The sequence below is a fragment of the Pinus tabuliformis genome, chromosome 4_1 (assembly GCF_031772625.1).
Source record: "Pinus tabuliformis cultivar Carrire ecotype Pingquan chromosome 4_1, CPIR1, whole genome shotgun sequence".
In the NCBI taxonomy this organism is placed as follows: domain Eukaryota; kingdom Viridiplantae; phylum Streptophyta; class Pinopsida; order Pinales; family Pinaceae; genus Pinus; species Pinus tabuliformis.
In genome coordinates this window covers 337,005,909-337,020,968 of record NC_142303.1, presented here as the reverse complement: position 1 = coordinate 337,020,968, position 15,060 = coordinate 337,005,909, and the positions used below count along the sequence as shown (strand labels likewise).

The 15,060-nt window shown below is 42.5% G+C and overlaps 1 protein-coding gene across 2 annotated transcripts in view; it reads right to left on the bottom strand.

Annotated features, from left to right (window-relative positions):
* Nucleotides 1-15,060, bottom strand: part of LOC149175653 (initiation factor 4F subunit (DUF1350)) — a 235,989-nt gene that overhangs the window by 85,123 nt on the left and 135,806 nt on the right. For both annotated transcript variants that reach the window (XM_089422911.1, XM_089422912.1), the window contains exons 4-5: nt 7,075-7,132; nt 6,846-6,908 (exon numbers count right to left, since the gene is read on the bottom strand). In XM_089422911.1, the coding sequence (XP_089279037.1) occupies nt 6,846-6,908; nt 7,075-7,132 (121 nt within the window). The remainder of the gene's footprint in view (nt 1-6,845; nt 6,909-7,074; nt 7,133-15,060) is intronic.

Here is a 15,060-nt window from a genome sequence, read left to right as displayed (position 1 = left end):
ACAGGTTGGATGGGGCTTCCAACTATGCCATCTGGAAGGCTAGGATCACCTTCTTGCTTGATGATCATGCCCTCAAGATGTATGTTGACAATGTGGTAGCTGTCCTAATGGATGCAGATCCGCTGAAGAAGTACAAAGCTGAAATGGCTAAGGCGAAGAGAATGACCCTGGATGGAGTCAAGGATCACGTGTTGTGCCACATTGCTAGCAAAGGGACCACTAAGGAGATGTGGGATGCCTTGGCCACATTGTATCAGGGATCTTCCGAGCAACGGAAGATATACTTAGAGGCTAGAGCAGAAGCTGAGATCTTCTCAGATGCAGAAGGGAGAATGTGTGGATCCATTCCTCACGAAATTGTAGGAGACCCGTGATGAGCTGTCAACTGTGGGACATACACCTCAGGACTCGGAGTTAGTGAGACTGGCTTTGAACTCCGTCTTAGATGATTGGAAAATCTTTGTCCAGAGCATCCTGGGTAGAGCAGCATTGCCAAATTGGGACGAGATGTGGGCAGTTCTGAAACAAGAAGAGCTAAGGAGAGACCTGCTCAAGTTCAAACTTGACGGGAGCAGTAGCAGCAGTGGGTCAAAGCCCAAAGTGGAGGAAGAGGATAACGCAACCCTTGCATCAAATGGATAGTAGGGGCAACAAAGACGTAAGAAGGACATCTCCAAGGTGAAGTGCTTTAGATGTGGCAAGATGGGCCACTATGCATCCCAGTGTCCTTTGAAGAAAAAGGACAAGGATGAGAAGCATGATCCCAAGGTTGCAGCCGCGAAGATCGACGTGGAGGAGTTCGCCATGACAGTCGAGATACCTCTAGGAGGGAGGTGGGATGATATAGAGCTATAGTCGGAGGACTGCAGATGTGCAAGATCCTTGAGGAGCCCACCTCTTGGATCATCACCTTGCTACGGAAGCCCGTGATCAGTAGTAGTGGGATAGTGGAGTTTCAGTTGGTGCCATGGAGTGGTGATTCAACAGATGCAGTGGCTAGGAGAGACAAAAATTGAGCAGCGCAGAGCAGAGAGGTAGCAGTGCGAGGAGGCACAAAGCAGAGCTTCAACAATGCAGTGGCTTTAGAGGCAGCATGGGACTAGCGGCAATCAGGATTTCAGCACCGAGGAGTATCCACTGGATACTTATCCAGTTTTGGGTGTTTTTAGTTGCTTCTCTTAGCAACTGAGTTGCAGTGCAGATGCAGTGTTGGGAGGAAGGACCAACAATAGCACGGATGCAAAGAGAGTTGCAGTAGAGATGTAGCATTGGCAGTGGTAGTGTCGAAGGCAACAATACAGTAGCAGCAACAACGTAGTGGTTGATGGACAGCATGTCAGGCATCAACAGCGTAAGAACGATGCTTCAGAGTCAGAGCAATATGCAGAGAGGCAGTGTATTGCTAGAGCACATTCCTCGAAAAGAAGGAATGTTGAATTGGGGTAGCATTGGATATGCTCTAAGCCTCAAATTTTGTAGGGAGGCTTGGGAACAGGTATTCCAAAGAACCCAGAAAGCGTTTTGGGAAATTCCACCTAGAAGTGATTTTATTAAAATAATTAATATTTTTAATGGGGTTCCTAAGTCTAAACTTAGGAAAATTAAAATATTAATGGGTATTAATCTAATCAGGGGTGAAACTTCTGGAAAAATCCATGGATCAAGTCAAAACGATTTGAGCCTTTGATTATGTTTTAATCTAGGTCGTTGGTTGCCCAACAAGAAGATATAAGAAGGGACTTAAGGGTCATTTGAAAAACATAGAGAGAAATTGATTTTCTGAAGTGAGAAGTTCTCACGAAGAAATATCAATTGAAGGAATCTCTTGCAGTTGAGGGGCAGGCATAGCAGCTTCCGGAGAGAGATTCTTAGCCAAAGATGCATTAGTAAAGAGAGGCAGTAAGTGATCCAGAGACCTTGACGCAGAGGTTGACACAGGGCCAGAAGGGCCACGCAGAACCAATGCAGAGGGAGAGAGAGGAATCTGAATTCTGGAGAGGAATTCGATTTTGAGAAGTCGAGAGATGAGGTGTGAGACCAAAAGGCAGAAATCGAGTTTTCTGGTAAGCAGAAAGACTAGCCATAGAAGTGACGCAGCACCCAGAGAGCTTGACGCTAGGCTGACGTAGGCACTACGCAGAGGTAGCCAGAAAAGCTAGGAGGCAGTCAGTTTGGGGTTGGATCAGCCAGGATTTCTCAGTGACTGTGTGAGGTAAACTCACAAAGCTTCTGCCAGTATTTCTCATTGTAACTGAATAACCCTGTGAGGTATTCAGTGATGTATTCATATTTTGCTATTGCATAATAATTAAACCCTCAGAGTTGTTGCACCGATTTTCCCGCATTGGGTTTTTCCAGGGACTATTTGTCCAAAAATAACTGTGTCCAATGTGTTGCATTGTTCTTTCTTGCTCAATATTTTGTTTCCGCAAGTATATTAAGTGAAGGTTGCAGATATATTTACTTCAAAATTTACCGTAGAAGACAGTAAATAGCTTCTATGATTTAATCAAGTAGGAGAGGTAACATCAGTTTGCTATAGTAGGGATTCTTGTGTAGGAATTTTCACACAGATACACGAGAGAACCGATGAGCTATCTATACAAGGTGAGGTCAACATCCTTGTCATCTGAAGTGTTTATCTTCTTCTAGTTGGTGATCATGGGTGTATACATAGGTCTACAATCCTGCATTCTGAATCACTTCAAAATATATGTAGCATATCTCCCTTAACCAAGGAAGATCTCCCCTTCCTTCTGCCATACTTCCAATCCTAGGAAATAGTGCATCAACCCCAAGTCCTTCATATCAAACTCTGCTACCAGGTTCTTCTTGCAGTCCTCTATGAGCCCTGATGACCCTGTCAAGAAGAGATCATCCACATACAATACTAGGATGAGTGGCTCATCCTCTACCATCAAATAATAAAGGTTGGGATTTGCATCACTCTTGACGAATCCTATTCGCTGCAAGTAGATAAATCTGACCATACCATGCCCTGGGAGCCTACTTGAGTCCATATAGAGCTTTCTTCAACTTGCACGCATGTGTGCGCCTCTCATGAGTCTCGAATCCCTCTAGCTGTTCTATGTACACCTCCTCCTCTATCACCTTGTTTAAGAATGTTGTCTTGACATCCATCTGGTGAATCTGCCACCCCATCTGAGCTACTAGGGATATAATTGACCGGATAGAAGTGTATCTAGCAACTAGCGTGAAGGTCTCCTCATAATCTATTCCTTCTTTCTGTGCATACCCCTTTGCCACGAAATCTAGCCTTTTCATCTAGAGTGTACTTTATCTTGTAAATCCAACGAGAACCTACAACTGGCCTGTCCTCAGGCCTCGACACTACCTCCCAAACATCATTCATCATGATAGAGTTGTACTCCTCTACCATGGCATCTACCCACACCTGATGCTGTGTGGCTTCCTGAAAGTTGGAAGGTTCTGCAACCTGAGCCACCAATGCTTGGTACTTGTCAAGCTGTCTGCGCTCTCTCTTGTTTGTCTTGGGAGCTCTAATGAACTCCTTTGCATCTCTCAATGTCTGACGAACTTCTCTGTTGGTTCGACCACTAGTGGTGGGAGGTTCAACTAGCTCCTCTTCATCCTACATTTGTTGCTCTATCTACTATGAACTCATTAGATCCCCTACAATTGAGGACATGCTAGTACTGGTCACTGTACTGGATCCTCGCGATGGTCCTATTGGTGGTCCCACTGGTTGCCCCTACTGCTGGACCAATGGAGCTTTTGTAGGCTCACTTTGATCTCCTGCTGGCATCTCACGAGACCTCTTGAAGGCTCTGTCCTCCATGAGATTTACATCTTGCCTTGCTACGATCCTCCTATTGCTAGAAACATAGATCCTGTATGCCTTTGAGGTTTTTCTATACCCAACGAGAAACCCCTTCTTTGCAGTCTGATCCAATTCGGTGCACTTCTCATCTGGCACATGGAAATAAGCTATGTTTCCCATAGAGACCTGGGAAAATCCTTGTCATATAGCATTGTTTTTGCAGCCCCAACTATATATTTGTTCTTCCGCTCCGCTACCCCATTTTGTTGTGGATCGTATGGAGTTGTCCACTCCCTTCTGATGCCTTCCTTCGCACAGAAATTTGTGAAGTCTTTATCTGTGTATTCTCCACCATTATTTGAGCGAAGCACCTTGATCTTCTTCCCTGTCACATTCTCTACCAGAGCCTTAAACTCCTTGAAGTGATCGAAGACCTCATCCTTGGTCTTCAAGAAGTAGATCTAGGTTTTCCTGGAATGGTCATCAATAAAGGTGACGAAATACTTGGCCCCACTGAGAGCTCTAGTGGACATAGGGCCACAAATGTCTGAATGTATAAGTCCCAACACGCCATCTGCTCTACTGTCACTTCTTGGGAATCTCGCCCAGCATATCTCCCAAGCATGCACTCTTTGCACACATCATCGTGTTATGTGTCAAGTTTTGGAACACCTGTCACAGTCTCCTTGAGCATTCTAAGTGCTCCATGATGTAAATGTCCCATTCTCCTATGCCATAGCTCATTTAGGTCTTTCTGCTACTGTTGTTGCTTACTAGTGCCATTGGAGAATCAAGCTGCAACTTGTACAATCTATTGCTTCGAACTCCAATCTGCCTCACCCTCTTCAACTCAGGTGTTTGAAAAACACCTTCTTCCCTACGAAGTGAACATCATATCCCTTATCCTGTAGCTGGGATATTGATATTAGGTTCATGCCTAATCCTGGCACATGCAATATATTTGTAGAGTTGGTACTTACTCCTGACTCCCTCTAAAAATTGAGGGTACCTCTCCCCACTTGAGTGCACTTCGTCCTGTTTCCCATTGTAATCTGGAAGTCCATCTGCTCTTCATTGTAGCTAAAGAAATATTTTCTCACCCTTGTCATGTGAGCTAATGCTCCACTGTCTATATAATAGACACTTTGTGAATCTGAGCTAGATAAGCAAGCAAATTCACCCTCCAATCTGGAAGACAATTTTGAAGCCCCTTGAATATCACATCTATCCATGGCCATACTGGAGATATCGGAGGAATTTATTGAAGACATTTTGAGTATAATTTTGTGCTCTATTACTCCGGTACTAAATTTGCTTTAGCGAGCTACTGCAAACCCTTTGTGCCCAGACAGGAATCTTCTCTGCAAAAGTCTGAGCTGCTGCTACTCTGCTTATGCTGCACTTACGACTTTTTCTGTACTTGCACGATTGTTTATTTTGAACTCGCGCGTTTGTTCCTTGCGTTTGTTTTGAGCTAACCCGTGTGGCCCTCCGAAAAATTCGTACTGCAGCTCCCTCTGAGCCGCAAATTTTTCCCTTCGCCTTTGAGCTTCCTTTCGTCAAATAAGCTATGATACCTGTGAAAATTCCTTGAAATGCAGCAACTAGAAATATTTCTTCTAACTGATAAATTAATTATGCAGTTTATTTTTTTTACAGCAAAATAACGAAATATTCACATTGCAATTTCTTCACCATAAAAATTAACCACAGAAACAAAAATAGGAACTGAGAAATGCTAGCACACACAAAAATATTGACACCATTATTTTTGGACAAATGTCCCTGAAAAAACCCAATGTGGGAAAACCAGTGCAGCAGCTAAGGGTTTATTTTATTATGTAGTAGTGAATTCTGAGTACAATCTTTGGAAGCCCAGCTGGCTATCCAATCAACAAGAATCTGACACTTTGACTTTGACTTGACCTGACTTTGCATAAACTTATATACCTTTTAGGGACTTGACATACCTAGTGATTTGACACACAGATAATGACCTTTTGTACAACTTAGTGACGAGAAAAATGGATAGTAGTGTATGACTTGTGATCAGCAATAGAAGTGATAAGACATACGCTGGTAGCCCTCTTTGGGCCAAGTTTGAAAGCTTAACTAGCAGGTCATAGGCATGACCTGAGGCACCTTGGTTTGAGCTATTATTACTCTTTGGTGCCTCGTATATGCAGTGGTTCAGTGATGTGGCATATTTTTCATAAGCACTTGAATGCATATTCATATGTGAGCAGTGTAGTACAACATAGCAGTAGCAGTGACAGTGTATGTCGTATGTAGTGCAGTGATCAACTTGGAAAATATTGTGCAATGATAGCAGTATGGTCAGTGATGAGAAGTGGTCAATGATGTGCAAGGGTCACTGATATGTAGTGGTCAGCTGTCAGTTTGAGCAGTTTTGTGCAGCATGATTTGACAGGTTATACAACACAAACCAAGCTCATTCTTTCAGCCGAATCCCCCCACTAATCCATGCCTAGAAGTGTCCATGATAAGTAAGCAAAATTAGCCAACTACATAATGAAAGCCATACCTTCGAGGTTGGAAGGCCCACCTTCAAACAACAATCATAACAAATGGGCGAGGAATCATAATGGTTGGCTCAGGTGGCAGAGATGGTTGCTCGAGCTAACTAGTGGATGCAAGGGGTTTCTAGCTGCCCGTTGAGGACCGTCTAGAAGAAAAAAATTCTCCTATGGGTGTCACCCATAGGTGGTGGGTAACATGTCCAAAATACAAAATTCCTCAGTTTTAAATTATAAGGATGATATGGATAGTAAAGCTTCTATGGTTAACAAGTCAATTTTATTAACTTTCATGAGATCGCTATCTTATATGTTTGTAAGCTTTTAGCATAGTGCAACCTTTATTTCTGACTGCATCAGCTGTACAATGGAACTCTTCGACACTTTATTGCATATATGTTAAGCATGGAAACTTAATTTTACTCTCCAACCAAACATTGGCCAAAAAAAATCTCTGCAACAATGCTATAATATCCCTCTTTTGGTATGTTTCAGAGACCACTTACCTGTTCAAAATAAGGAACAGCCTCTGCAGCAGGCTTGTTGTTGAAAGCAATTATAACATTAGCCTGCAAGAAGAAGAAAAGACTGAAATTGATGGCTACATCAATGTTGAGCATCAATTGGTTGTAGACTTCAAATAGAATTTAGGGATAAGAATACGCTTTCAAAAAGAATCTAACTATAAAAGATCTTAGCTTAAAATAATTATAGATAAGCATCAGCAGAAGGAACCTTTGGTAGCTTTTCTTCAAAATAGCTCCCTTCAAGCAATTGTAGGAGTGCACCATTGCTGTCAGACAATGAGAGAATTATTGCACATTGCTTCTACAAGATATATATACATATATATATATATAGAGAGAGAGAGAGAGATAGATAGAGAGATGAATATGACAATTTTGCAGCAGGCCTTTACCTACAGCAAATATGGATAAGTTAAATATACATGTTTTGAGACTAATCTTAAAGCAAGGACACCATACCAAATTCAAACTATTTACAGTTTGCAGGCAACTATCATTGCAATGCAGGATAAGTATGGAAGGTAACTATCTGAGCTCAAATTTCTGGCCTTGTTTTCTTCAAATGTTTACTGGTGTCTAGGATAATTACCGAGTTGGTAGTCAAGAAGAGCATTAAGAGTATATAAGGTATGGTACTTGTGGAAACACAACACTTACGAAATGCACATTGAAACCTACATACATAACATACACATATTAAAATCTGATCATAGGGAAATATGGATATCATCAAGGAGCCTATAGCTAAACAAAGAAGCAGACTACTTGATGTGACTATATATCTTTGAGAATGATTCTGTAAGAATAGAGAGTTCTTGGACAACCACGAAGTTGGAGAACTGCAAAAGGATAAAACTGTGGTTAAGGAGATTAGTGGATTGGCACAAACCTTATCTCCGAGATGTGGAATAATATATGGCCATAATAGTATGTTCCAGGGCCTGTAGAGGCTGAGCGGCCACAAAAGCTATAAGGACCACAGAAGGAAGGTTGCAAGACTTCAAAGGTAGAGTAACCGCAAAGGTAGGAAAGCTGCAAACGTCAGTTGCAGATTATTAAGAGATTCAAAACAACCAATTCCAATAAGATTGAAAGAAACACACAATACAGGAGGTGTTGTAGATACACAAGGAAACCACAACACCAACTTGCGGGATTCCACAAGAACCACAAAAGTCATTGACCCAAACATGGAGCTTGGTTGCAGAATAATATCAACATGGTTAGACAGTAATGCAGATATTCACACACAAAAGAAGAATGCAAATACAAAGCATATTGTCACAATTGTACATATTTGTACACTGTATATTTTGTTCCATATACATAAGAGTACAAAATTGTGGTAGTTGACAGTAAGTGAAGAATTAGGTGAAGGTAAGTGGAGCACTAGGTGATATTTACCAAATCTAAAGTAGAGAATGACAAAACACAAATATAATAAAATTTTGGACTAAGTCCACTAGACAGTCTCATAATTTCCTCCCTGCTTTGAGGAAATTGTCCCCAATTTCAGTCGTAGATGAGGAAACTGCTGCTCAAATGGTGACAGGGAAATCCACTAGGTTTGGGTGGGTAAATTTTTTTTACAGAGGTGTTAACACTGATTTTTTCCCATGAAAATTCGAGTCTTTAGCTTGGTAATTGCATGAAAGGATCAAGATCAGACCGAATCATTTCCTCTGAAAAATGATATCTAGATTTTCAACAGGAAAATGATATCTACAAACAAAATACCCAGAAAAGGCACAAGCAGTTGTTGAAGATTAACAAAAGGTTCTGCATATTCTCTAATATTGGTTGTTGAAGGCTGATGCTATCCAGAATTAGTTTCAAGCCTAACTGAATGTTTGCATGAATATCAATGCAAGGTCTTAGTGTTTGCATGGGGTCTACTCATGCCTTTCCAATGAGAGATTTAGAGCCTGTTTCCACTGATCAATTTTCCAGATGAAAGTGCTGGCCAACCTGTGTGAAAAGATTCACAACTACGAAGTGCTGGGCCAAGCTGTCAATGTGAGAAATGGCAAGTATCTATATGTATGAGCACAGCATTGTTTTGATTGTCATATGTTGATCTCAGGCACATAGGTGCACCCTTCTTGCCCAAATAAGGTGCCTTATTGCAGGTTATGAAAGTAGAGTTTGTTGAAATTTCTAAGTCTAACACGTTAGAAATTTCCCTGCACTATCTGGTTTATTCCACCTACTTGTTTAATTACTGAACAAGTTATTTAACCATGTAAATACTGAAATAAACACAATGCAGTCTCAACCATCTACAGATCATCAAATGAAAGAAATAGACAAACACACAAGGGACACCATTATTTTGGACAATCGTCCCCGGAAAAATCCATCTTGGGAAAACCGGTGCAACAGTTTTGAGGGTTTTATTATTAAGCAGCTTTTCTTGAGTAAAACTAGGTGTCAAACTGGCTCACTCGACAGAGAAATCAATCTGGCAGTAATACCTCTGTTCGGAAGCAGATATTTGGCAAGTCTGCTCCATGAAAATCTATCCAACGCCTTTCTGAGGCTCTGCATCAGCCCTCTTGGCCTCTGCATTAGCCTACAAATACTCTGCGCTACCTCTCTGGCACTCTGCGTCACCCACGCAAGTCCTCCGGCCCTCTGCGCAGTCACTCTGGCCATCTGCGTGGCTCCTACTGGCTCTGCATAGCCTTCTCTGCCTCTGCGTTGGTCTTCCGGCACAATCTCTGCCTCTATGCTATGCACTCATTGCCCCTCGCTGCAACTCTGATCACTGGCTCGATTTCTCTCAGCAAACCTCGCTCCAAAAAATCGAACTGATTGATCAACTTGGTGTGTCTCCAACTGACCCTCAAGCCTCCTCTTATACTTTTTCTGTTGAGTCTTCAACGACCGAGATTACATCTCTAATCAACGGCTAAGATTAGATTTGGCTTTATCCATGTCATTTAGAACCTTCTCACCCAGTTTTATATTAATACCCATTAATATTTTTATTTTCCTAAGTTTAGACTTAGGAACCCATTAAAAATATTAATTATTTTAATATTTCCTTAATCGGGTGGAATTTCCCCAAATCATTTCTGGGTTTTGGAAATCTCATGTGCTTTAGCCTTTCCACCTATTTTCATGGCTAGATCACATCCGATGCTACCCAAAATCAACAATCCCTCTTAGCGAGGAATGTGCTCTAGTAATATTCCATCACTGAACATCACCCTGATCATTCGGCGCCGGTACCTGTGTTGATGTTTGGCTTTGCTGCCCAACATCCTCTGCACTGCTTCATCCTATACTGTTGCCCATGGCTCTACCACTGCCACTGCTACATCTATACAACAGCTCCCTCTGCATCCTTGTTGTTGCTGGTCCTTTCTCCCAACACTGTATCTACACTGCAACCCCCTCTCCTCATGCTGCATTGTGCTACCCATAGCACTACCACTACTACTGCTACATTGCAACTCAGTTACTGAGATGATGGTAGCTGATCTACCCAATTACTGACATCCTTGTCAAGCTAGAAACCCTCCTGATGTTGAAGCTCTCTCTGCTACCATCTTGTGCTCCCTCTGCTATCTCTATGCTGCTACAACAACCCTATGCCTCTCGCAATGCTGCAAACACCTTTTTGCCTTCCTGCACTGCTGCAACCTCCTCTGTGCCTCTCGCACTACTGCAACCCTCTCTGCGCTTCCAGGGACTACTGCACTCTAGCACTGTTCTGCTGCTCCATCCGCATTCGCTTCTATCGACATCCGCCATACTGCTACTGTCACTTCGGGTCTCTTGTAGCCAGATATGATCCAAGAGTTTGGGTACCTCAAGGATCCTGCCCCTCATCTCCTGTAGTCCTCCTAACTACAGCTCGATTTCACCCCACTTCTTCTCTAGAGGTACATGAGCACTCATCGCACAATTGTCATCATCCTCTATCTCCTTCTCCACCTTTGTTAGCATTGCCTTGGAGTCAAAAGCCTCTCCCTTATTCTTCTTTCTAGGACACTGGGTTGCATAATGGCCCAGCTCCCCACAATTGAAGCACTTTATCTTGGATATGTCCTTCTTCCTCTTCCCTTGCTACCCCGCAGATGCCAGAGTTGCATCCTTTTCCTCCTCTTTCTTGACTCGGGCTCCTTTGTCGCTACTTCTTGCCTTGGTCAGCTGTCTGATCTCTTCTTGGTGAAGAGTTGCCCATAATTCTTCCCATCCAGGAAGATTCGCTCTGCCCAAAATGCTTTGGACGAATGTCTCCATTCCTCGGAGACTGCCTTCAGGGCAGTCCTCACCATCAACTCCTAATCCGACGTGGCCCCTATGGAAGTCAATTGGTCCCAAATCTCCTGTAACCTACTGAGGACGTGATCTATTTGCTCCCCCTTCTACATCTGATACGACCACAGTTGATTCTCCAGTAGCATCTTCCTGTGCACGAAAGTGCCCTGATATAATGTCGTCAAGGTGTCCCACATCTCCTTTGCCATATTCTTCTTGGCAATATGCTGAACTACATGATCCTTGACCCCATCAAGGATTATGCACTTTGCCTTGGCCATCGCATCCTCATACTTTTCATTATCAGTTGGGTCGACTGGGATAGCCACGGTTTTTAAGGCGAAGGCCTTAATGTGATGTCTATCTGGAACAGACAAGATCCTGGCCTTCTAGATGACAAAGTTGGATGCCCCGTCCAGCCTATCCTGATCCCTCAGTCCGTTCATGGCCATCTCTACTCTTCTTTTCGATTCCTCCGAGTCTCTACTTCCCACCAGGAAGTTCTCTCTTTGACCCCCTCTAAGCCTTTTCTTCCCTCCTAGAAGTTCTCTTCTAGACTCTCTTTGAGTCTCGATTTCCCTCCTGGAAATCCTTCTGCCAACAGTCAAATCGCACCTCTCCAATCTGCTTTGCTCCTACAATAATGATATGGATTTCTTGTCTAGAAATCCGCCTAGGTAGTGACTTCCTTCTACCTTGGTTCTGTCCCGTTAGGTACTATTCTGCCTCAATAGTAACATCACCCCACCAGCTTCACACTCCAAAATCTGCCCACAGCTTCCTATGCCCCAGCAACTGAAGAACTGAGCCTTTAGGCTCTGCGTAATCCCGGTAGTGGCTGAATCGCTCCACTAGCCAACTGTGTGGCTCCTACTTGGTTGAGCAGGATGACGTGGCTCTTCATGAGCCTCTTCTGCCTCTCACTGCTTTTGCACTGGCCCCTTCTTTGGCTCGAACTAATGATGCAGGCCCTCTGCATCATCCCTTCTCTGCTACTTTCTGCTTAGGAACATCTTCTATCACTTGGGACAGTTGTTTCTGCTGCAAATTCTCTGATTTAGATGGTGCCTTAGGCTCTCCTGTGATCTGCAATGTTCTGATACCATGTTGAAATTTCTAAGTCTAACTCGTTAGAAATTTTCCTGCACTATCTAGTTTATTTCACCTACTTGTTTAATTAATGAACAAGTTATTTAACCATATAAATACTGAAATAAACACAATGCAATCTCAACCATCTACAAATCATCAACTGAAATAAATAGACAAACACAAAAGGGACACTATTATTTTAGGACAATCGTCCTTGGAAGAACCCAACTTCGGAAAATCGGTGCAGCAGTTCTGAGGGTTTTATTATTAAGCATCTTTTCTTGAGTACAACTGGGTGCCAAACCAACTCACCCGACAGAGAAATCAATCTAGAAGTAATACCTCTCTTTGGAAGCAAATATTCGGCAAGTCTGCTCCATGAAAATCTCTCCAACACCTCTCTGAGGCTCTGCATCAGCCCTCTTGGCCTCTGCATCAACCTAGAACCCTCTATGTCAGACTACAAATACTCTGCGTTGCCTCTCTAGCCCTCTGCGTCACCCACGCAGGCCCTCTGGCCCTCTGCACAGTCACTCTGGCCCTTTGCGTGGCTCCTGTTGGCTCTGTGTAGCCTTCTCTGCCTCTGCGCTAGTCTTCCGGCACTATCTCTGCCTCTCTGCTATGCACTCACTGCCCCTCACTGCAACTCTAATCACTAGTTTGATTTCTCTCAGCAAACCCCGCTCTAGAAAATTGAACTGACTAATCAACTTGGTGTGTTTCCAACTGACCCTCAAGCCTCCTCTTATACTTTTTTGTTTGAGTCTTCAATGGCCGAGATTACGTCTCTAATCAACGGCTAAGATTAGATTTGGTTTGATCCATGTCAGTTAGAACCTTCTCACCCAGTTTTATATTAATACCCATTAATATTTTTATTTTCCTAAGTTTAGACTTAAGAACCCGTTAAATATATTAATTATTTTAATATCTCCTTAACCGGGTGGAATTTCCCCAAACCATTTCTGGATCTTGGAGATCTCATGTGCTTTAGCTTCTCCACCAATTTTCATGGCTAGAGCACATCCGATGCTACCCCAAATCAATAGAGTTATCCCAGAGTTATAACCAGAAGTTAAGGTGTCATTTATGGGTCAGCTATGTATATCATCTTTACTATTGTTATTATTGTTCACAACAAGCACAAGAGAAGAGCACTATCTCTATCTTTGTCTCTCCGTGCATCAAAATTGAATCTAGTTTGGCAGAGCACATTCATACTTTTTCCATTCAAATTACATGGAGATTTTTTGGAGCATGGTTATGAGATATGATTAGTGCTAAGACTCATGCAGATATGTAACAGTTGTTAGGGATTTGCATCCCTATTCTTAAGAGCAATTACACACATGTTTCATGCAGCGGCAGGGTGCACCCCTGGGCATCTGGTTTGGGCTTTATTCATGCAAGAGAAGGGTGAAACCATTAGGAGTTAATGCTATTTTTTGGATAGCAAGTACAGTGTTTCACATAGCAAGTTATACTCACACTCTTCACTTGTATTAAGATCAGTGCATACACTAAGTTAGAAGCAGTTAAAAAAGGGTGATCTTCTTGGTATCTATTTCTTGTATGGATGCATGATGAGTTGTAACAATGAGGCACATGCATGCATGGCAAATTGTGTTATTGAGGGCACTATTACCCCTCATGTTAGGAGGGGTACACCTACATTTTTCAGTAAATTTATTGCCATTGTAAACCCAAAGTCACAAGTTAAAGCCTTGTAACAACCATGTGAGGCCCTATATTGGGTGTCATAGACCTTTTGTTTGGTCGCCATGGCCAGTCCCTTTGGGTACATCTCTGGTTCTTCTTAAACTGGACAGGATTGGAGGGCCTTGGATGGGCTTATTTCGGATTCATGGATTGCAGGAACCTCATCTTATGTAGGAGTGATCACCATGTATGGGCCAGTGCAACCCACGTCATGGTGTACCTATGTCTTATTGAGTCTATATGTGGCCTTGGCCTTGGTGCAATGTCCCTCAGATAGTTCTCAACATGGAAGTCTCAGTAGGACCACTTGCATTGGGAAACGTGAATTGCCTCAAGAAACATCAACTTGGGTTGTGTTCCTCTTCTTTTGTAGGCTACTTTTGGATATCCGAAGGGCATTAGATATCCATTACAAGGCATGATGATGTGGCCGGGGTAGTAATGATGTGGCAATGTAGGGCATGATGTGGACAAATAAAGATAGACCTAGGTGAAATCGGGCCAAATTACAGCAAAGCTAGGTGGCACAATTGCCAAATTCATCAAGGCGTTGGAGATCAAGCAAAAAGGTGGAAATTTGATTTACTACTAGTCATTTAAGTCAAAAGGTCATTGTTGGCAATCAAATCTAGTAGTTGCAAGGTCAAAAGGTGATGTTGGGAGTCAAAGGGATCATTTGTGTTAGTTTTTGGTAGCATTGGATGTGCTCTAGCCATGAAAATTGGTGGAGAGGCTGAGGCACATGAGTTCTAAAGAACCCAGAAACCGTTTGGAGAAATTCCACCCGGATTGTATTTTATTAAAATAATTAATATTTCTAATGGGGTTCCTAAGTCTAAAATTAGGAAAATTAAAATGTTAATGGGTATTAATCAAAATATGTGTGAGAATGTTCTAGAAAGTAGATCAAGTCAAGTTTTTAATCTTAGCCGTTGATTAGAGACTTAATCTCGGTCATTGAAGTCTCAACGAGAAAAGTATAAGAAGGAGGCTTGGGGTTCATTTAGAAACACACCGAGAGAATGAATTGATCTAGAGTTCGAAATTTCAGAGGCTTGGAAGTTGAGAAATTCGAACTAAGTGATCATTCTGCAGTAGAGGGGCAGGGATAGTT